This window comes from Geospiza fortis, unplaced genomic scaffold (genome assembly GCF_000277835.1).
Source record: "Geospiza fortis unplaced genomic scaffold, GeoFor_1.0 scaffold181, whole genome shotgun sequence".
Lineage (NCBI taxonomy): Eukaryota > Metazoa > Chordata > Aves > Passeriformes > Thraupidae > Geospiza > Geospiza fortis.
Window position 1 is genome coordinate 677524 of NW_005054412.1, and position 22642 is coordinate 700165.

The window sequence follows — 22642 nt, forward strand, 5'->3', positions numbered from 1 at the left end:
TTCCTAAAGTAATTAGGTAGATGGAAGAGTTCTTCCAAGCAAACACTGAAGAAAATAAATAAACATTTGAAGCTTCAAAATTATTAGGCGCTTCTCATTAGTCCAGGTATAAAGTGAACCTTATTTTTAAAATACTTTGAAATAAAACCCAGCATATATAGGAGCCATAAAAATAACAAATTGATTTTTGCTGCATTTGTTACGTAGCTTTACTGAGATGTCTAAAGAAAGAGCATTGCAGAAAGAGCTTAAATTTCTCTCTCTTCCTTTCAATCAATATTTGAGGCAAAGTTTCATCTCTAGGGCCCTTAATGGCAGGAATTCCTGGAGCCAGCAAATGAGTAATGTTAAACCTATGATTAGATGATGAGGCCATCAAAGACACTAGACCCTAATGCTACATTCCACTTTATTCCTGAGAACTGCAGTAAAACCAAAGGCTAGGGAAGAAGGAACTGTAAGTTATTCTTTCCCTTGAAAAAAATGTTTCAAGAGCTGCTAAATACAAAAGAAAAAAGTTGTATGACATGAACATTGAGCTCAAAAGCTTTAATGGATCTTTTGGAATTTTCTTGGAACCCAAGACTTCACCATTAGGTAACAAATTTTTCAAGTGCCCTGCTAGAGAAGGTTTGAAGTTGAAATCCCACTGAGGATTCCTGCCAGGAATGTATTTTTCTTTTACGTTTCCCTAACTGATATCCCTCTAAAAGAGGAAGAAAAGAAAGGAAGAGGAAAAAAAATACAAAGGAAAACAAGATTTAATGATTTCCTTATGACACAAGCTTGAAGAAATGCAACCTACAGACAGGCAAGGTAAGTTGGAATACTCCCCAAATCTACTTGTAAATGTTTATTATTTTCAGATAGATTTCTCAAAAGCAGATTTTCATTTCAATTGTCCCCAGAAATGCCTTTGTTTACAGTTTATTTTTGGTATATGCTGTCAATGTGCAGTAGCGAATGCTTAAGAAAAGTTACAAAGAAGTAATTTTCTTTGATAATTATATAATTAGTTAACCTGGGCATTTTATACACAAGCTTGTTTTGAGTTGAACTGTTATTATAGTTCTATGAGGAACATGGTTAATTAAATGTTGTTAGAAGTCTTTAGAGAAGTATAAAAACTTACAGAGTTATTTGGATCTGTTGGGAAATCCTAATTTTCTTACATTCTACAAAGTGAACAAATTTTTAAATGTTTGCTGATAACTTCTTACTGGCACTTTAAAGTAAAAGGGTATATACACAATATTCACCATTAACACTTCTAGCAAAACAAATAATATGAAAAGTGAGATATAAATAATCCAAATAGTATGAGAAACTAGTTTAGCTTTCACTATTTTATTTTTGAAAGCATTTCAAAACATCAATTCATTTACATTTCTGAGAAACTCATTACTGCTGTGTTAAAACCCCAATAATCAACGACAGAATTTTTATATAGAAATCTTCTGTTTCTGCCAGTTCTTGAGGACTACTTGATCCATGTTCCTCTGCTTTTTATATAGTGACAGCTACATAAAATATTCAATGTTATGTCACGTATATTACAAGTAATAAAGTCAGCACAAAGTAACGTTTTAAAAAATCACTAATTCAAAGAGAAACTCCAACATAAAATTATGACCACAGTATCCTACTTATGTATTCTAAATAAGAACGGGCTTGCAGGAGAGCTCATACACAGAGAAAATGCATAATGTACAACCATACACTTTTAGAACATAAATGCAAATATACCTTTTACACCCTGTGAATATAGAAAAATTATAGAATGAATCTCTAAAAAAAAAAATCTACAATTTATGTATTACCAGAAGAAACTAATTTCGGGGGTTTTTTTGTAATGAAATGGAAGAATGAAACAAACTGCCAGATACAATTCCTTGGCTGACAGTGATTACACAAGGAAATTAATACAATCAAAACCAGATAATGTCTTACCTGTGAACAAAGCAGCATAACCAGTTCAACCACTGAAGTACTTGACTTCATACAAACAAGACCTGCAATAAACAGTCAAAAATTAGTTTAAAAGATGGTGGTATTTTGATATTATAGCTCCACCGTTCCATAAATCCACAAAATATATAAATACATATTTTTTATAACTCAGAATAAAAGAAGTTTCAAGCACAATTAACTGAGACCTTCAGTTTCAAGAATATTTAAATGTTCATAAAAATCACCTGGAATAATCTAGACCAGTTCAGGACAGAATGTCTTCTAATTATTTTTGGCATTTATTATAGTTATTTAAATAAATAAATAAGTAAATATTGGTATAATCTGAAGCAATTTAAAGTATGATAAACATAAGTTAACAGCTTTTGAATAATAAATGATGTATATCCATAAGAATAAAGTGATCAGTTAATAACAGGTAAAGAATAAAGCCTCTGCTTAGACATTATTTTAATTTTCATCTGGTAATTGATTATCCTGTAATTGAAAGCTTGACTATTAATGAATAAGACATTAATGAGAAATCATATGTTTATTAAAATCAAACCCCATAATTTTTAGGGCATGTTTCTTAGAACAAACCTTGGATTATGTAGTCTAACTGTTACTCATTGTTCTGTACTTCATGTAAATAATAAATATCTAGCAACATTGTTGCTATTGCAAATGCTGGTTTGTAGCTTTGGAAACGTAAATTTACTCTCTGAGAGAAGGATGCCATATCTAAGTATTTTACAGATGAATTGTAAGGACATTTGGAGGAAATTTCATTTATACTGTTAATTTTGCATGTGCTAGCTTCTGTTATTTAAAACCATATAGACATTGATATGATGCTTTAGGGCATGGAAAAACATTGGCTATGTTATAAAAAATGATAAATTTACAAATAAGTTTAAAAGTAAGGGCTAAATAGGTGGCTGGAAAGCAAGCTGATGTGCTTTAAGAAGGTTTCTACAAACAGTGATTAGAGACAAAAGCACTCCTACAGGATAGCATGTATATTTGTTTGGGGTAGTGGATAAATACCCTTTTGTGCCCATTTTGCTAACAACCCCATCCTTATTGTACAGTAACACAGAACAAGCTGTAAGAAGCCACTAGGCTTCCATTCTATCAGATACAGGGGCAGTTAATGAAATAAGAGGCAGATGTGCAAAGCTCATTTAGGGAGACAATTGCTGTAATTGATCAGCTATTCCTATGCTCAAGTGCTAGAGGATCAGAAAGATTAATGAGATACTTATCACCTGCAGGCTACTTCCACTGTTTGGAAGCTGACAAAGAAAATCCAAACAGAAGACTGAACTCTACAGTTAAGACAATGCAGGTAGGACAGACACATCAAATATTTCATCATAGAATGTTGTCTGGTTTATTATGAATTCGCCCCTTATTCTGTAAAATTAAAACGAACCAACTAAATAAACAAACCAAAATAAAACCTCTTTCTGTCACACACGTCTTTCAAAATCAGACCTCAGGTGTACTACAACATGACTAAGGCAAAATAATGTTCTTGAAAACCTATCCCCATGCTACAATCTTCTAAATTTGTACATGTTCTTACTTCTGATTTTACATCAAAAGAACAAATGTATCCAGAATAAGCGCCATACACAGTTATGAAAAAGAAACCAACTAAATTACATAAAAGTGATTATGCATCAGCAGTAATATCTTTGTATCTTCACCAGGTTTTCAAAAAGAAATCTTGACATAAAATATATACTTTGAAGAGACCTGATTTTGTGAAATTCAGAAAAAGAAAAGGATACAGAACTGACATCTGGTTAGCACATCAGCAGGCCCCTTAGTTACCAGCTCTTTAATTGCCTGCTGATGAAACAACCCATTGATAACAGTCATTAACACCTATCATAACCACTAGTATTAAAAGAGGCTGGTTTCCAGGTCCAAAAGAAACAAATAATTATCTTAGAGACTGTAGCACTTTTTTCATATGAAAATACAGAGAGAGACAGAAAAGCCTCATTAAAGAAGGTCACGGTGTCAACGATGTTTGTCTCAGTCTACTGCAGAAATTAAGTGTGCAGCTCTCTACTTATGAATAAGCAGAACTTGGAGTGGCCCAGACAGAAAATGGGGAATCTTGTGCACCTTGACAGTCAGTAAGAAGGAAATAGAAACAGAAATAGTTTCTGTTCACCTTTAAGTACTCATATCATACATTCCTTGAAGTAAAACAGAATACAGAAATGCGAAGCATTCATAGCAGGGCCAGTATTTTGTTTTATATATTTCTTACATATCAGCCCCCTTAATCCTACTTCAGGGACTCCTTTCACTCAAAACACGAGGGAAAGTGTGTGCCCTCCATTATATGCTCCATTTCCTCCATCCTAGCTGCCAAGGGCTCTTTTGTACTTCTTCCCATCTTCGCTTCTTCCTGATTGAGCAGTTAAGATTTGAAATAAATAATGATTTTTTTTTTCTGTTACACAAAACACAATTAATCTTCCAAAATCTACTGTCAGAGTTGTCATGCAGTCAATAGTAGAGAGTGATAAAAAAAGATCAGACCTAATGGAGGACAGATCTATTTCTGCCTATTAGGAAAAACTGTCAGAATGCCATCTCTGGTTGCATTATGACAATCCCACATCATCAAAAGCTGCAGGAGCAAGTTTAGGAAGAGCCCCAATCCCTATCCTATTTAACTTTTCCTTCGTGGACCAGAAAAAAAATATAATCTTATTACTTTTTCAGTTTCTAGATTTGTACCCTCCTCTCTTCTAGGAGCCCAAATTGTGTGAATTGATTCATTTCTTTTGGCATAGCATGGGAACAAAAAAAAAATTTCCCTCAGTACACAGTTTATATCCTGACATACAAAAATTAAAAGAGGGGTAGAAAAGTTTTCCTCCCATTTTTCAGACAGTATAGAAGACATAAACTGGTTGAGGTCTCTTCATAAAACTAAAAATAGGATTTGTAGTATGAATCAGAATAAATATCAATTTCCCAATTGATTTTCTAAGCTCCAAAGTGCTAACAAGTGCATTTTTTCTTCCTCTTTACCATTTTGCAGGGTTCGACAGGAGTTTTCAGTGTGTGCAAAATTTTATTAGTTTTAACATAATGAGGAAAAAAAAGATAACAAGCTTGGAAAAATAATGGCTTCTCTGATTGAAAAGAGCACACAAATCTATTTTCAGTTCTCTTCCCCCTCCTTAACTCTAATGAGAAAAAGTATTTGCCACTCAAACTAAAACTGTCGCCTGCATTCTTCAGCAGCAGATAAGTTCTTCCTATACCATCTGTATCAAATGCCATTAAGGAAGCTAATGTAATTACTAAAATACAAGTGGGTATTTCCTGCATACAGCAAGGTTAAAAAGGTCACTGTTGAACTGAATGGAGTGCGCGCTTTTTACATTTGCTATTCTTCAGTAGTTTTCTTCATGGTCTATTCTCAGTCCATTAAATATAGCCATCAAAATTCAGCAATTTGATGGCAACAATGACCACATATATGGATGCAAAAACTGGAAGCATCAAGTGCATGACCTTGGCTAATCTGGAATAAATGATGTATGCCTGGCAATTATCTTGAAATGCTCTGGTTTACTTGACTTCTTTTTCAGTGTTCTTCTGTTGGCCCAAAGATATGCTAATTATTCCTTTTCACTATGACTTATTAATGTCTAAAAAAAGATTAATTTCAACTATACTGTTTTAGTCATGCCTGTGGCATTAATGAAGTCATGGGTTCAAAACTTCCAAGTCACCATGCTGAACTAGTCAGTGTGAATTTACATTTTGAAGAAATATAATGTAGGCTGATAAAATCAATTTTTAAAAAAAAATCCTCATGAAATAAGATCATGGTTTTGAACTTCTTTTTATTATTATTAATACAATGTGTGTATGAGTCTAACTGAATACCACCACAATTTCATCTGGTATTTATCAAGGTTTGCCTGCATTTTCTTTCAATGATTTTACTTTGTGTCAACTTAAACCCTTATTGGAACTGGAATCAATTGTAATACTAGCAAAAACAAAACCTAAATGTTCTTATAGCTCATGTTCAACTTAGAAAAAAAGATGCAATTAACAAAACTTTAGAGCTTTTAGAAATCTTTCACTCAGTTATAGCTTGTGCTTATCTGAAAAATCTCAGGTATGTCTAGGTAAAATGTTTGAGAAAGTTGAATCCATTTAACTCAGTTCACAGAGAAAAATTGGTCTTTATTACTCCTCTACAGCATGTCATCCAAACTATAGGACCTTTGTATAGTACAAGACACTTAGGAAAAAATACACACATGCTATTAAATCTATTATTCTAGTAACATGTGAAAAGTAATGAGAAAAAGACCTAAAACAACACACACACACACACACAAAAGAGAGAACACACTGTAAATCTTTGTAACTTTTTCTTTTTTGGTAAGGTAAGCTTTTTATATTTCCTACTGATATAGTCTTCCATCTACCTTATACAAAACTATACTGTTTCAAATTCTTTCAAAATGTTCATAATAATAATTATGGGTAATTCCTACTGTGATATCTCTTCCCATAATCCTCAGTGATTTCTGTGCCATGAGACAGAGTAGGAATTTTCTACCCATAATTACCACTCACAAATTGGGTTTTCATTTTTTTCCCCTTCTACTTTGTTCAGCATTTGTTAGGAATGGCACAACAAAGTTTCAAGGACATTTCTCCCTGGGCACAGAAACTAAAGCACATTTTGGCTGTGAAACTACTAGGACAAAAGTTATGGTGACGTTTTGGTTGGAAATGTGAGTTTTCCTTACATTTTATTTGCTCATTCTAACCCTCTTTCTTCAGCAAATTCTGGCACATGATTTCTTGAAATATATTTCTAAATCAAATTTATAATAAATAAATAACAGGATTCCTTTTTTGACCAAAAAAGTTATTTGGGTAATTTAAATCTACATTATTTCCTTTCTTCCATATGCTGCCACTCAGAGAAAATTAGATTCAAATTAATGTTTTTCATGAATTATCAAGTTGCTGGGAAGTTCCCTAAAGACCTAAAAGGAGAGAGTATGGAGAGAAAATTGAGGATTGGTGAAAAATTTGGAAGTAAATGCTAAGTATGCAAAACTTAAACTGAAACAACAGATGTTCTTATTCCAAACCAAGCAATTATTGGGGGGGCAGGGGGAAGATATGTATTAAGCAGAATGCAAAGCTTTGCAAGATTACACTCAAAATTGGTTTTAGAACCGTACATATGTCACATATTTTGTAGGCATTTAAATTACACTAATGGTCCTTATGAAAAGCAAAGGCTGGGAAATATTCAGGATTTGAAGAAAGTCTGCAGATGGAAATCACAGCCATGTTGCAAAACAATTATAACTTTGCTTTTACTAGATGAAAGAAAACACTATTCCAAAGACATAACTCACAAAAATAACAAAGTCAGGGTTATGGATTTAACAATTCCTTCGGCAGCCTTGGCTGACATTACCACCAACTCTAGGGACCATGAAGGATGGCTGTATTAGTACTCCAGACCATTCTTTGTACGGGTAAATCTCCTTTACAGGACTGAAGAGTGATACAGAAAAATACAGTGAATGTGAATTTGACTCCATGTTTTTTAGTTGATCAAAACAATTACAGTTCTTAAAGGATTTTTCGGTTATCGTGAAAGATACTGCACATTACAAGCAATTGTCTTTTTATCTGGTACTGGAAATCTAGGAAAGGTATCACCCAGGTTATCAAATGGAATACCTTTAAAATTTTACCATAAATCTTTAGAATGGACATCTTAGGAGAAACACCTCAAATAAACAGGGATAGGTCAACAAAATCCCTCAGATTTTAACCTGTCCCAACACAACTCAAATGGGTCAGCCCTTTTAGTCAGATCTGTAAAACAAAACAGACCTTAATATTGGGGCAATATTTAAAAGAATAAGAATGGTATGTAATATTTTCTTGAATAATTTTATTAAAGTGAGAAAACCTAAACTTCTTCACCACTGCCGTTACTAAAAAGGAATCTAAATATGGACTGGAAAACATCCAGATGGAACCACAGAATGGCAAAAACCCTTGAGAGTGTACCCACAGAGAGGGGATTTATTACAACACATATATGATTTAGTTTTTAAAATTACAGACTTTTGTCCAGTAATCCCATGAGCTGCAATGATATTGACAAAACTGATGCTAGTGCCACACTACTCTAAGAGTCCAGCATTATGCTAACTGGTGGATTTTCTGACAATTTTCCTTTATTGTAATGGGATGCACAAATTCTCAGACATCAAGTGAAAAGGAGATCACTTAATCTACAAAATAAAATCCACTACCACTGTTCAGTTTAATATACTGAAAATCTTCTGGCACATGATTTCTTGAAAATATATTTCAAGAAATCATGTGCCAGAAGACTTTCAAAACTGATTTAGTTTTTCATTTAATGCCTGTGGTAAATTTTTATTTGTCCAGTGCTCCACTGGAGTTTACTTAATATATGCATTTGTGTACTACTGTCATTCTACTAAAGCAGTATTTCTTCAGATAGAACTCTTTCCAAATATCTTCCAAATATTTTTGAATACTGTGGGATAGTGAAATAATTTGGTTATCCAGCTTCTATAACACAACAGATCTAAAATTTAGATCAATCTATCATGTATCAGTTGAGAAATTGTTCTAATCAGCATTAACAACAAGAAAAAAAAGACAAAAATATTCTTTTATATAAAATAATTTAACACAAATAATAATTTTAAGAAAACAATTTCCTATTAAGTGAAGCAATTTTTTAATGGTATGACACATATTTACTACAATTTATTTGTAAATTTAATATATTTCCTCCTCTTCTAGACTACAGGTAAAAAAACCCAAGTAAACGATCACTCTGCACTGCAGCTGATCAAGCTAAAATAACTCCAATCTGGAAAATGTCTGCAAAGTGGAATTATTGCTTTTCTGTCAAAATGTACTTCATTGTCAGGTAGACTTGAGTAAGTTATAAACTTTTTTTTTCAACAGAAGCCTGGAAAACACCCACAATTACATATTCTAGAAGATCCCAAACTTATATTTATCTAGAAAGAATCTCAATGAAAAGCATTCCAGATTTTTCCTCCAAAACCAAACAGTCAATTGTGAGAATTCACATATTATCCCAAAAGTCTTCTTCCCTCTTTATGCTAAGATATTATTCAAATAAGTGGTTTAGGCCTGTCAATTAATTTCTACCTCAGCTGCTGCCAGGGACATTTTATTTTAATGGAAGAAGTAAGAAAAACAATAATTGATAAAGAAATTTAAAAATTAATTTAAAATGTGACAATTTTAAATATTTTTTGAGGTTTCATCATGTGGTATTTTCCTGTCAGTCCTTTCCTGAAAAAGTTTCCAATTTTTGATCAAATCTGTAGAAAAATTACTAAATGAAAACAAATGATACTAAAGAAGTTGCCACATACTTAATACATGGAAAAAAGAGATCATCTTATTAAAATGAAGAAACATCTACCTCTCCTTTCTCATTTTTTCTCAGTCTTTCACGTCCTCTCAAATCTGAGCTAGAGGAAATATATTTTGCAATTATTGACTCAGTAGTAAATTATTTTCAAAGAACTATACAAGCAGAAATAAAGACATTAATTTCACTCATTAACATAATTAAAAGTTTATATTTTGTACCTTTACTACAACAATGGTGCTTTCTGCTTATCTCAAGAACCTTTTCTAAGTCTTCCTAAGGTAGTCAAAAGGGACATCCTGGAAAAGATACATCATAAGTATGACCCCAAATAACAGTCTCTAGAATATCAGGATTTCCCTGAAAAGGTATTACTCAATGCTACATTTTCCTTAGGTATGAAGTTTTACTTTAATTCCTGAAGTTTATCAACTTTTTCTTAGCTTCAGTCTACAACTTACTCCTATTTGACACCCTATTTTATGAGCTTATTCCTTTTTGTTTCTCTCCTCTTACAGTAAACATTGAAATTACTTTTTGATTTCTTCTTTCTATTATTTTCTACTAGCTCCTTGTTGCATTCTTTCGTATTATTAGGGGGACATGACAAAACTGAAATATGTGCCTGGTGAATGACAAAAAAGGATGGTGGGAAAAGGTTAAGCTACCCAGCAATAAAACCACTTACTCCTACTGATCCTCCTTACTTTCTTATATTTCTTCTCTTTAGCAACATTGGGGCCACACTGAGTGAACCAGCACAGCTACAAATAGGGAGTATAAGTAAACCTCAGAGCTCATGCAGCTTCCTAAATTCCTAAGGTGACCAAGATGACCCTTATTTTAAGTAGATGTGATCTCCTGAGTAGCAAAACCAATTTTTGTATAAATATAAATGTTTCCTGAGAATTTGATAACAAGAAAAGGAAAATAAAAATCTCCAAGCTGAACTTTGCTGACCTTAGTTGGCTGCCATCAGATCGTGCTTCTGTCCTGAAGCCCTACTGACAAGAGGTAATCATTCTGAACCAGTCTCTCAAAACAGAAAACCCTCCCCAGTCATAGATCTCTTGAAATAACTTGTATTTCTTGTGTTTCAGTTTTCTTTATTTACTTGACAGTAACATTGTTATGGGCTCTCTCCAGACCTGCTTTGACATCACTTTGCCATCTTAATTTGACATATCACAACTGTCTCTGCTGTCTGACAAGTTCTTTCAGCATGAGGTTTTCTCATTGCAAGAAAGTCTCCACAGACAAGAAGTATAAAAAGACTGAATCATAAAATTCCACACACCATCAGACAAAAAATATGATATAAGAGAATAGATGTTTAGCAGATCTGAGAATCTTTTTTTGAAGGAGGTAAAATTTAACATAAAGTTGCACTGAACACAGTAAAGATATTGTACCTTAGCTCTTGCAAAAATACTCCCAGATATGTAGGGAATCTGTTAATATTTGGGTAAATCAAGCTAGAGAGTTCATTAATGTTTATAGTATAATTAACATTTTTTCCCATCAGAAAATGATCTATAAACAGGTATTTTTTAAAATTCAAGTGTAGTTTTTCAAGTAATTGAGTCTATAGTTTTTGTGCAAGATTCTTTTTTTAAGCCTTGAAGGCACGGAAACAAGTAATTCCATATCTAACAATGAACTAAAGAAGCGCCTTTAAATCATAGGATCAGTAAGGAAACCTCATAAATTTGGTCACTAATTAAAATATTTCAGCCTGGGTCATAGAACAGGTGATAAGTAGACAGAAAGTTAAGAATATAAATGGAAAAACTGTGACCAGCCCTAAATGAGATTAATTTTGTAAAGAACCTGGTCATAGAACACAGGCTACATGGAAAAGAATTATTTTACTATGTCACATGAGAAATACATCTTTCAGGGCATCTGATACAGAGATGTTATTTGCACCCTATAGATTGTCAGAGTCAGGTAGTTCTCTGGAAAACACTGCCGGTGTAATAAAGTAGATTGATTCCATTTTAAAGCCTTCAGAGGACAAGGGCTGGGGCAAATACCAGCCTAACTGTTTCAAGTCCAAAATCAGGCAGAGTCCCCTGCTGAGTTCTGAATGATGAATTAAGTGGAATAAGAACCAAAGAACCTCTGCCTGTGGAGAGCTTCAGTCACAGCATGAACATCCTGTAGATACTGAATACCATTTTGGCATACCACCTCGTTTTTCTTTGGACCTGGACAGTAGAGGAGAATATAATAAGGAGGGAAAAGGTGCCTGTTCTAAAAAAAAATATTGTACAACTTAGTCCAGTGTTACCATTCAGCACTGTTGTATAGTTGATATGATGAGTCCACCTACAGGCTGTGTTACAGCAGTGCCTGCACATGTTAAGAACTTTCTCCAGAATCTTTTAAAAATTATTTCCTTGGAATAACTTTAAATAGGTCTCTTGCTACTCTTTTTTTTTAGTAGATTAGTAGGAAAATTCACTAGAAAAAATATTTCCCAGTAAAGCTGGAAGTTAAAGCAAGAGAGACAGAACGGGATTACAAAAAAGATAGACTATCAAGGAGGGTAATAGGGAGATGGACATAATGGAGGGTATTTTTCTAGAATTCTAAGGCAAAAAGACCAGTCTTTTCTAGGCCTTTGGCTTGCAGCTGGACTACAGGCTACCAGCTTGAAAAAGAAATTTATGAGAAAGTGGCTAATACTGCTGAAGTAAATGAGACCCAGGGATCACAAACAATTAACTCCTTTTCTTACTCTTTAAAGGCTCCAATATTTTGTGCATTTCATAATTTCGTAACTTCAAACATCTAGTGGCCTCTATATTTTCAAGGCTAACTTTCAGAGCTTCTTTCCATTAAACCTGACTGCTTTATATTGTTACAAGCTTTTGTTTTCCTGAACGTACATATTTACAAATTTTTTACATCTGCACTCTCCTAACTAAACTTCACAATTAGTCATTTCAGTCATTTTTTTCCTCCACTGTCAAAGCAACAGAAGAACACCAATTTCTGTCTAATGGGAATTCTTTACATTTTGGAATGTAAAGACATCTTGATTATTAATCAATAATATAATGAATGACATAAAATCTGAGTGCCAACAACAATTTCTACCCTTAAGTTACCCTGAGACCACACAAGTCAGAGACAGAGGAGAGGGCATGAGCAGTTAACCTCTGTTCCACAGTCTAATACATCTTAGTAAGTGTCCAACTCATTAGACAGGGATAGAGTGGCTCATATGTGTAATTAATTATTGGCAGGTTTACTTCCAAAAAGGTGCCAGATGCTATGCATTTCCTAGTTGCTATCTGGATCTCTGATCTATAATGTTTCCTGCCATGTTAAACATCTGCTCAGAACATACTTCTGCACGCAGGAACTTCAGTAAATCAAGAGTTAAATCAAAAGTGACTGAACGTGTATCCTCTTTCTGGTGTTCGCAATGATATCCCTTTAAAGATGTCATAAAGGAATATTATGTGAAGGAAAAATGTTCTGTAACTTGTGTTGGGGTCATTATAGTTTCAAGATTTCAATGTGGGTAAATAATAGAGACTTCTTTTGTGGCACCTGCACTTCAGCTGTCTGAATTGGCATCTGTCTTGTCACTAGTAATCTACTTCTAAAAAAACTTCGTAAGTTGCAAAGCTTTGAACCTTGACTCTCTGGAGTAAGCGTAAAAAAATAGGCAAATTTGAATATACATTTAGCCCTTTGGCACTTCTTTGTTCCTACCAGTCTTCTGCAAAATGTGTTGTTTTCTTTCTTCATGCGTGCCTGACTTACTCATGTTTTTTAGTAAAACCCATGACCAGTCCCAAAGTGTGTGCAGAAACGTGAGCACACTGCGGAGCCTTTCAGTCAGATACTAGGAGCTAATCATACAAACCCTAGACAGAGAACTTCTTAATATAAATTTCTGACATGCCTATAATTGCACATCAGTTTGAAATTCATGAATGTGTGCAGGTAGCTTTTCAAGCAGCAGCAGTATTTTAAATTCTATCTGTTGGAGGATTTCATGCCCTGTTTCAAAATGACCTATGGTTTTCTTCATGGTAAAAACCTAATTTTGCAAATTGCTTACAGAAATTCTTAAAACTAAAAAGGAAAACAGAAACTTTAACTTACTGAAGAATAGCATTATCTGTAAATCATTATTATTTCAACCTCATTATATAAGAAGGGGTTAATTTCAGACAATTGTGCAATTTTTCTGGGATCTTTCTGCAAGTCTTTATAGTGAAGATAAAAAGTAATCTATGAATAGGAATCCTACTACCACAAATTCAGAAAAACTGTCTTACAGAGGACTGGATCAAGAAATTCACTGGATTTAACTGCACTGTGCTAAACATGCAGCATCACCTCTTCCTAGGCAGAGAAGTACACTTAGTCACTTTGGGCACAAGGAAAGGAAGGAGTGGCATGTGGCACAGCAAAGAAGTACATTACAAACTTAGCTTTGAAAATCAGCTTAGAGCTCCTGACCCAGTACAACCAAATAATGCATAAGATTCCTCATCCTTTACTGAATGGAGTGATCATGTCCGGTGAGACACTTATTGTAGATGATACTGGCCTGACCCCTCCACTGAAAGTTTTAACAATCACCTTGATGTCCAGCAGGGATTCCCTGATGTCTAATAAGGCTGAGTTCCTACTGCTCCCACGGTCCTGCTTTATCAATTGCTTTCCTGCTCCTCATGCTGCAATGCCCACAGTATTGTACCAACAGAGTATATTATACAGTATATTACAAATTAATCAGGTGTGATTATTTTGAGTTATTACTCAGTTTTCCATTCCTTTACTAAACAATGATGGCATACCTCAAATAATAGAGCAGAAAAAAATATCAAGAGTGAGTAAGAAACACACCCTAACCCAAGATAGGGGATGTTTTTTTTCTAAACAGATGTTTATATTTGGGAATACTGTGTAAAAATAACATCTTTTAACAACTTCTGTTAAACTGGTCAACACATTGAAAAGTTATAACGAGACTAAAAGGCTGATCCTCCTCAGTCAATACAATCACATAAGTTTCATATTCTCAAAAAATCAGATTAAAGTACATATATAGCTATGCAGTCGTACAATTACAAGAGATCTCTGAAATCTGAGACCCAACTAGACCTGGCATGATCTTACATGAGGCTTCCCTGAAAAGACAAATTCATTATGCTGAGAAAATATCTCGTACTAAAATGAGCTTCAAGGTAATGATTAAAGAACCTCTATAAAAAATGGAAATCAATTTATATATATACACACATGATCATACATATAAGAAACCAGAAGAAAGGCTTATTTCATAAAGTGACACAAGCACTGACCATCTTTGATGCCTCAAGGGAAAATGACATATTCTTGACTGCATCTACAGTTAAGACGCAGTCAGCTGCAGAGCAGGGAAAAAGCCCACTGATTTTTTACTGATTCCTGCAGGTGGCTAGCTGACATTGAAGTACACCTGTCTATCACCATGTGAAAAAATGCAGTCATGACGATGTTAAAGCAAATTAAGGTTGATGCAGACTATTACTCCTTCCTTGATGTGGCACAGAGTAAATGGCGATTCACATGCTCAAAAGTCACAAAGTTCCAAAAGCATCCAGCAAATACATTACATTTTTCCTCTTGAGAGGTTGGATTGATGACTACATTTAGAAAAAAATTTTGAAATAGTCATAATGACTACGAGTAACATCAATTGCAATAATTGAGGGTAAGCACTATTAAAGTTTTCCAATCATATTTACCCTCCTTAGGCATTCTCTTGGTAGAAACTCTAAGGCCTCTTGTAGTATTTAACTTCTTTTTATGTCTTTTTGATACATTGAACATATCAAGCTTCTAACATAGTACTTCATACCTCTGCAGTGCGTGCACCATTTTTGAAGCGCTGACTACAGAACAAGATAGTGGGAGTTCAACCAAATTTATGCACAGAAATGAAATCATTCATCTGTTCTTCCAAGGCACTGGACAAGTCTTTGTTGCCTCAGCAATGAGCCAAGGGAGCCAAACACCCCAATTATTTTGGGCAAGCCCTCCATTCTTTGCATGGCTTTGTCCCCATCTCCTAGGATCCTTAGGATGGATCTAAGTCAGTTCTTTGCTCCTAGAAGTTGGACTCAGCACCTGGCTATGTTGAAATCTGACTTTTTCTTGAGTTTTGGTTAGTCCAGAAAGTGATTCAATATATCTCTCCAATAAAATGTCCTTGTTTCTCATTTTGTATATCTTCACCTAAGCACTTAGTTTTGCCAGGAACAATTCACCACTATAAAAAAGACTGTTAATAAAAATAGCAAAAGGAGACAAAATATTGGATTATAGAAATTTCAGCTTCATAAATAGCTTAAAATTTTATTTACTTGCTGTTAATTTGAGTTCATACAAATTTTTATTTAAAATTTAAATTATAAAATTATTTATTTATTCCTTTCCCCTCTTACTTGCTAATATTAATTAATTTATTTATTTTGTTCAAAATGCTGGCTACATGCTGTCCTACAGACTGGTAGGGCAATTACCTTATTTTTAGTTAGCTGGAAGAAAGCATGCCTGGACACACAAACTAAAATATTTTGGATGTGGCAGAGTGAGATAAAAGAATGACAGAATAAAATGTACAGGGAAAAAAGAAATTCTTCAAGAAGAAGCATTTTTCTACTTTAGAGCATCTGCGGTCCTGAACACAGTAATACAAAGGTTCTGAAAAGTTTCTAAGAGAAACTCAAGGGGCATGTTAAGCTTCAAAAAGTAAATTTTCCCCAGAAAGTACAAGGGATTTCCAGATTAGCATAGCATCTAAAGGAAAATGGTTGTCCTGCTTTTCCTAATAAAAAATTCAGTATTATTCAAGAAAATCAGAAACTAATTGTGCCAGTATTGGTAGATGCCACAGTGATGTTACACTTGGGGTCTTGGGGAGCTTTTAGAGTAGTGTCATTTAGCACCCAGGTTCTGTCTTCTGTGGTTTCTAAAGGAATGTTTGGGGTAATTTTTCAATTGTTTCAAGAAGCCTCCTGTCAAACACGATACAAAGCTAGTCCATCACCACCTCTACTGAATATTTTCATAGAGCCATGTGGTGAGTTAATGAGGAGAAACAGATCCTGCTCCTATCAGCGCAAAAACGTTCTGTCTGTCATCTGACTTTAATTGTGCCTGTATCAGAAACATATCAAATGTACAGCAAGGAATTCATCAGAGATCCTTTGGAGAAGGGCTACCTGGCTGACCTTCTACCCAGCTAATGATACAGCAAAGTAAAAGCATCAGTGAATTTTCTTTGGTACTTCACTCAAGAGAAGGGAAAGCATTCTATGTGACTGTGTTCCAATTGTGGACCTATTCTTACAGCTCCAGACACTCCAAGAATAGCTGCAGTGGAAATACTTTTAGCCATCTGTGCTTGACAAAAAGAGGATATAGCTTTTCTTTCAGCTACAGATCAGATTACACTTGCCTGTAACATTTTCACCTAAAAGCTAGAATGTTGTCATGCACTTTACATGGAGGGAATTTGCAGACCATATGGAAACTAGTTAGCGAAAACATATCTGTGCAAGTGTTAAATGGAACTCCACAATGAGCTCTGCTAAGCTCAAATATGTGGCCTACACATATTGCATGTTTGTTTCCAATTAGATTCTGTACGGACGATTTTAACCTTTGCAACTTCTGCTCTTGGAGGCATTGGAAGAACCTCAGTTGCTGAACCACAGCAGTGTTGGGCTGGTTCTGGTATACTCTGTTTGAAGCTATTTGTGTTCAAATGGAAAAAGGTCCCTTTTAACCCATCAATGACAGTATTTTCTGCTCATAAAATATTCTGAGAAGTTGATGAAACATTTGAAATTCAGTGGAGTGTAAGATACTTTTGAAGAAAGAATTGGTTTTAGAAATAGAAGCAAGTAACTATTTCAGTAATTAGTAATTTAGTAATTTTAGTAGAGCAAATAGATGAGGAATTTCACCAATAAATATATTGTGCAATGTCAGATTACTACCTGATGGTGTTCCTCTGTTACCAGTCACACTTGGGAATTTACCAGAAAAAGAGAAATGAATAATTTCAAGTATTAGTGGCCTAAGTTTTTGGTCTAGACTAACCAAAGATCATTGCAGCCTGTTCATTTCAACTCCAATCAAAAATTAAAAAGGCCCTAAAGACATTAAGCATAATTTACTCAAACAATAGATCAACCAGTCTCCCATGGGAGAGAATGATGATAAAGTCTGATAGAAAACGATATGACTTCAAGATTTTTCACCAAAAGTTTGAGGCAGCTGAACTACAACAAAAAGGTGAAATCATAACTAAGCTGTATTCACATTTCCAAAAATATATTGACAACAGCTATCATAAAGCATCAGATATTCTGGAAAATTTGCATGATTAACATGTTTTAGAAGTTTTAAAATTAATTTTGTTTTCTGCTTCCTTTTGTTTTGCGCTCTTCAGTATGCAGTCAGCTACGAGACTGTGTACATTCTTACCAAATCTGAAAATCATTTAGCATTTCTTACACACACACATGCACTAGAAAGAGCCTCAGGAAAACGCACATGGCATCAAGGATGTCTGACAGTATTCTGATTTTACCAAAATGTGATAGGGGAGAAACTTCATACCATGTGGAGGTTTTGAAAAACAGCAAAGAAGGAAAGGTTATGCTAAACTTGAAAGTACATCCTTCATAGAACAGAACAGATATTGTTATGGTGATCAAGTTGAAAAACAGACAAGTGCCTTAAGACTTAATTAAAGTTTATTTGCTCCTTTTTGATTCTTATAAGTAAAACCTTTACATATAAAGTAACAAATTAAACCATTGCATATAAAAGTGTCAAGTTAATTACTACTTGCAGTAAAAAAAAAAAAAAATCAAATTTCAATTATCAAAGCCCCACAGGAATTCTATGCACTCTCATATCCTGAATAACACCACTAAATCCCTCTTTTTTTGAGTCATTTACCTGGACAGCACTTTCAAATACTTCAAGACTACCACTGGATTTCAGTAAGGAATGACAGAAAACTTCTCAAAATGAATCAGGTATCAGAATAAGAGAGAGAATTTGGAATTCTCTTTCAAAGGCATTTTTACGAGGCAAGAATTCAGTTTAGTTGAGAAAAAGGGTCTCATGGAGACAATGAAGAAAGAAAAGATCAGAAGTACACAATGACTGTAAAAGCACCTCTGAATCCCCTGTTAAGAAGAAAAAAAGCCCAAGTATTTTAGAGATGGAAAAAAAATTCCAGTATTGCAGTGTAAAAATCTATGGTGTGCTTGAATTTTTTACTTCTCAGATTTCTATTTCAATATCTTGGGAAGAAAAGACTGGTTTTTAGAAATCAGGAATGAGAGAATGATTGAAGAGAAGGTGAGATATAACATTAAAGAAAAATGATGGAGAGGACATTGCTTGTTTTGGAACTCAGTATTTGGTTTGTGAACAATGTTTTCTGATTCTGAATTGGGTGGCTAACTCATAGATAGGGAAAAAAATAGGGGCAAAACATGGAATGATACTCCAAGTAGTTATCACAAAAATACTACAAGCCAAAAACAAACCAACAAAACGTTCCTCTCTGGATAAATAGTGAGATTAAATATGGCTGTATAGTTGTGAGATTCCTGTGACCTCTAGCATTTCAGTCTTTGTCATATCCTGGGAACTGTTATAGTCTTGTTCATGCTACAGATCTGACAAAAATACAAAAGCAGAATGACATCAATGAAGAATTTTTAAAATCAGTTAAAGAACTCAGGAGAACCAAGACAATTTTAGTGATAGTTTATAAAACCTATAGTGGAATCAATCAATTGCCAAATGGAAAAGGATAATACTGCTACAAATTTTGCAATCAACTTCATTGAAATAAGAGATTTAAGAATGTAGCTCATAAATTATCTTGGAGTCATCTCAAAGTGAATCTCAGCCCATTAATTTAATAATCATTAAGTGAGAAGTGCAACTCAGTCACAAGTTATAAAATTAACAATAAAAAATACCCGAAGCCTCAGAGTATTCTAATCTATTACTATACTATTCCTTGATATTATTCAACAATAATATTATTAAACAATAAGAAGATGAAAGAAGAAAATGTTGTAGAAAATTTCAGTTACAAGATATAAATATTTCTAGTAATGAGAGCCAACACTGTGAAATGTAATAATGGAATTACCATAGGAAAAACTGTACACTAATGTTTAGGTAAAACACATGTATAATAGAAGGGGGTTTGGAATTTGAATACAAAACTGTATTTTTTCTGCGTAGATCTTTACATACTAAAAGCCTTGTCAGAATAAGACTTTTTCCTGTCAATGAACAGCAATACTGTGTGTCAGAACAATCCTGAAAGGAAAAAGTTTACTTGGCTGAATATATTCCTCTGAATACATGACCTGTGCATGCTGATGCAAATTCCCCCTTCACTATTTTAGCTGCACTAGTACTGATTCATTACTTTCTTCATGAGCTTGCCATATTTGCATGCTCTGCATAACTTCTGCATTATTTCCTGCCTCATTTATGAGGCAAATTTTCTAACTATGAAGTAGTAAAGATAGCATATAAATGCCATAAAAATCCTTGAAAGTGGTCAAGGATACTTTTCATTAAAATTTATCAGTTTTTATTCCCCCTCTAGGCACAACTTCTTATGTGCCTTTGTGAATTGACCTGCCTGAGGAAAAAACAGCCCTACCAAATACAGATACAATGTTGGATCATGGTCTTCTTTTTACTTTCTTCTGTGGGAATAGTTTACACTTTTTAATTGCATTTTCACTACTTTCTCAAAGTCAGGCTGAAGCACTGAATTATTCTGAGGAGAGAAAGGTGAACTGTGGAGATTATTTGTGACAGGATGCATCACTACACAGCATCTTGGGAGAATAAAAGGATATAAAAGCCATCACTTTTAACTTCAAATGAAATTAAATGCAAAGAACTGAAATCACAATGTATTAACACCAATTAATTAATTTGTCAAAAATAGTTATATGAAATCTAGTGAAAATAAAAAGTTGTTTATATCAAATATGATATAAAAATAATAAATAATAAAATAATATAATCACGTAACAGAACAGTACCTTCAATCAACAGTTCTTGTCCATGGCTACCCAATAATGTTCGGGATAGGAAAGGGGCAAAATCAACAAAAATTTCTCGCAGGAGCGGGGCCACCTTTTCTAAAGCTCTTTCAAGCTTTGCAGTGATACTGTGAAAAAAACAGAGACCATGATTGTAAGAAAACTTCACAGTAGAAGCTAAATTATGTCAAATCACACCTATATTTAAAAGTTTCTGTAAGCTTCTTTAGGAAAGAGGATAATCATAACTTGATCAAACTTTACAGTTTTTACATGGCTTTAAGTAAATGCAAATGTCATGTCAGAGTAAGCAGTATGTCAGCCTCATAAATTCCAGAGTATTTGCAGAGTACTCCAGAACAAGTAAAATTGTTATTATCCTTTTCAAATACAAGTCTGGTTTTTTCCTCTCAAGTTTAACACAGACCTTCATTTGCTCAGGAGAGGTTGAGTGTCTCCTTCCACTGCTCCGTGCTCAATTTACAAACTTCTTACTTTCCAATATGTACTATCATTATTGAATAAAGAAAACAAACCAGCCAACTGAAAAAATACTTCAATGAAGTTTTAGTGTCTGACATAGTTTGAACAAGTTAGACCCTTCAGTTGAAAAACAGAGTTTTCAGTGAAGTGTTATTTTAGCATACATATCCTGGGTACCCAAAAAGTATATACACTGTAGCACATGTATAACTACAGTAATGCACATTAAATGAGGTGGGTTTTTTTTAAGAGAAATTTGAGAAGCAAAATTATAATTAATATGAAAAGATAGAACTTGTGTACCTCATGTTTTCAGCTGAATCCTCTGGCATTGGAGCAACAGTTTGGACAGCTGGCAGATTTTTGCTGGTAGCACCATTCACAAAGCTGGATGACGAAGAGGAAGAAGAAGATCCTGAGTCTACTGCACCTGTCCCCCAGAAAACACAAGCCTTAATTCAGTCTTATGAAACAAAATTTTTAAAATAGTCCTTGTATTATTAATCTACTTCTAAATATGGAAATAATGTTATTTATTCTAAAATAGTGAAAACCTTTCTGTGGCTATCAAAAAATTAATACCTTAACTTTACTGGTATAAAAATAATAAGCTTAAAATCTATTGAAAATCAGGCAAAATAAATCCTTATCTCATTTCCACTATTCCCAAACTATATTCCAAAGTCAAAAATAATTTTACATCATACTGTAAAGCAAGATCTTTCCAAAATAAAGGTGTAGTTAATATGAGTTTGAGTGGAGAATAAAATTTTAAATATTTCTTAAAATATATTTATATATGCATATTTAGCTGCCCAGTTTCAACTACAGGCAGAAACTAAAATAGAAATTAAAAAATTACAGGGAAGATAAAAAATGTACATCACTTCATGTAAGAAATAGGGGAAATTGGTGTCTGAGGAGTATTTAGACTCTAATTACAATTTTTCTTTTTCCTTCCTTGAGTCAAGGAGAACTGTAAGATCTCAAAAGTAAGGAGGGCAGTGGGGGTATCATTTCAATGGTTTGTGAACAGCTGCCCAGAAAAAAATGATGCACACAGAGCATACATTTATACTTTAAGTGATCTGGGTCAGAGCTAAGGGCTAAACTTAGACTCTGAATGCCAATCTATCATGTTTGCTGAAACAGTGCTGTGAGCTCAGCCTCTCTGAAGCAAACCAGCAAAGGCTCAGAGAGGCCATGAACAGTGAGAGTGCTGTGATAAATGCTGTCCCTGTTCTGCACAGTCCATCTGCAACACACCACTGCAAGAGAGGTAGCTAGAAACACTCTTGGACCTGGAGTTCAAAGCCTGAGGGACTGCAACACTACCAGAAAAGAGGCTGGCAGGTAACAAGATTAATCCTAGTTAGCAATGAAGGCTGAAGAACCCCATTTTAGAGATCAATGACATTATCCTGGCCATTTTCAAAAATTATAATTGTTAATTCCTTGTTTCTGGTCAGTTTTAGCAGTAGATACATCAACATCCTCTGCATTACACATGATATTATTTTTCAGTTTCCTGCAGAGATCTACAAAGCATTTATGGTTTCTTAAGTTTCTTAACTACTTAAGCAGCCAGTCAGCAGTGAAGTAGAGGTTA

General features: G+C 34.1%; 1 protein-coding gene and 1 long non-coding RNA gene across 2 annotated transcripts in view; one reads left to right on the forward strand and one right to left on the reverse strand.

Annotated features, from left to right (window-relative positions):
• The window catches only part of NBEA (neurobeachin), a 373019-nt gene that overhangs the window by 241663 nt on the left and 108714 nt on the right, over positions 1–22642 (reverse strand). Inside the window, 3 exon segments of the mRNA XM_031061401.1 lie at positions 1951–2012; positions 20551–20678; positions 21337–21463. Of these exon segments, the coding sequence (XP_030917261.1) occupies positions 1951–2012; positions 20551–20678; positions 21337–21463 (317 nt within the window).
• LOC115948474 lies at positions 692–21749 on the forward strand. The gene is made up of 3 exons (XR_004082304.1): positions 692–816; positions 3228–3301; positions 21350–21749. It is a non-coding gene; the product is annotated as an uncharacterized LOC115948474 (long non-coding RNA).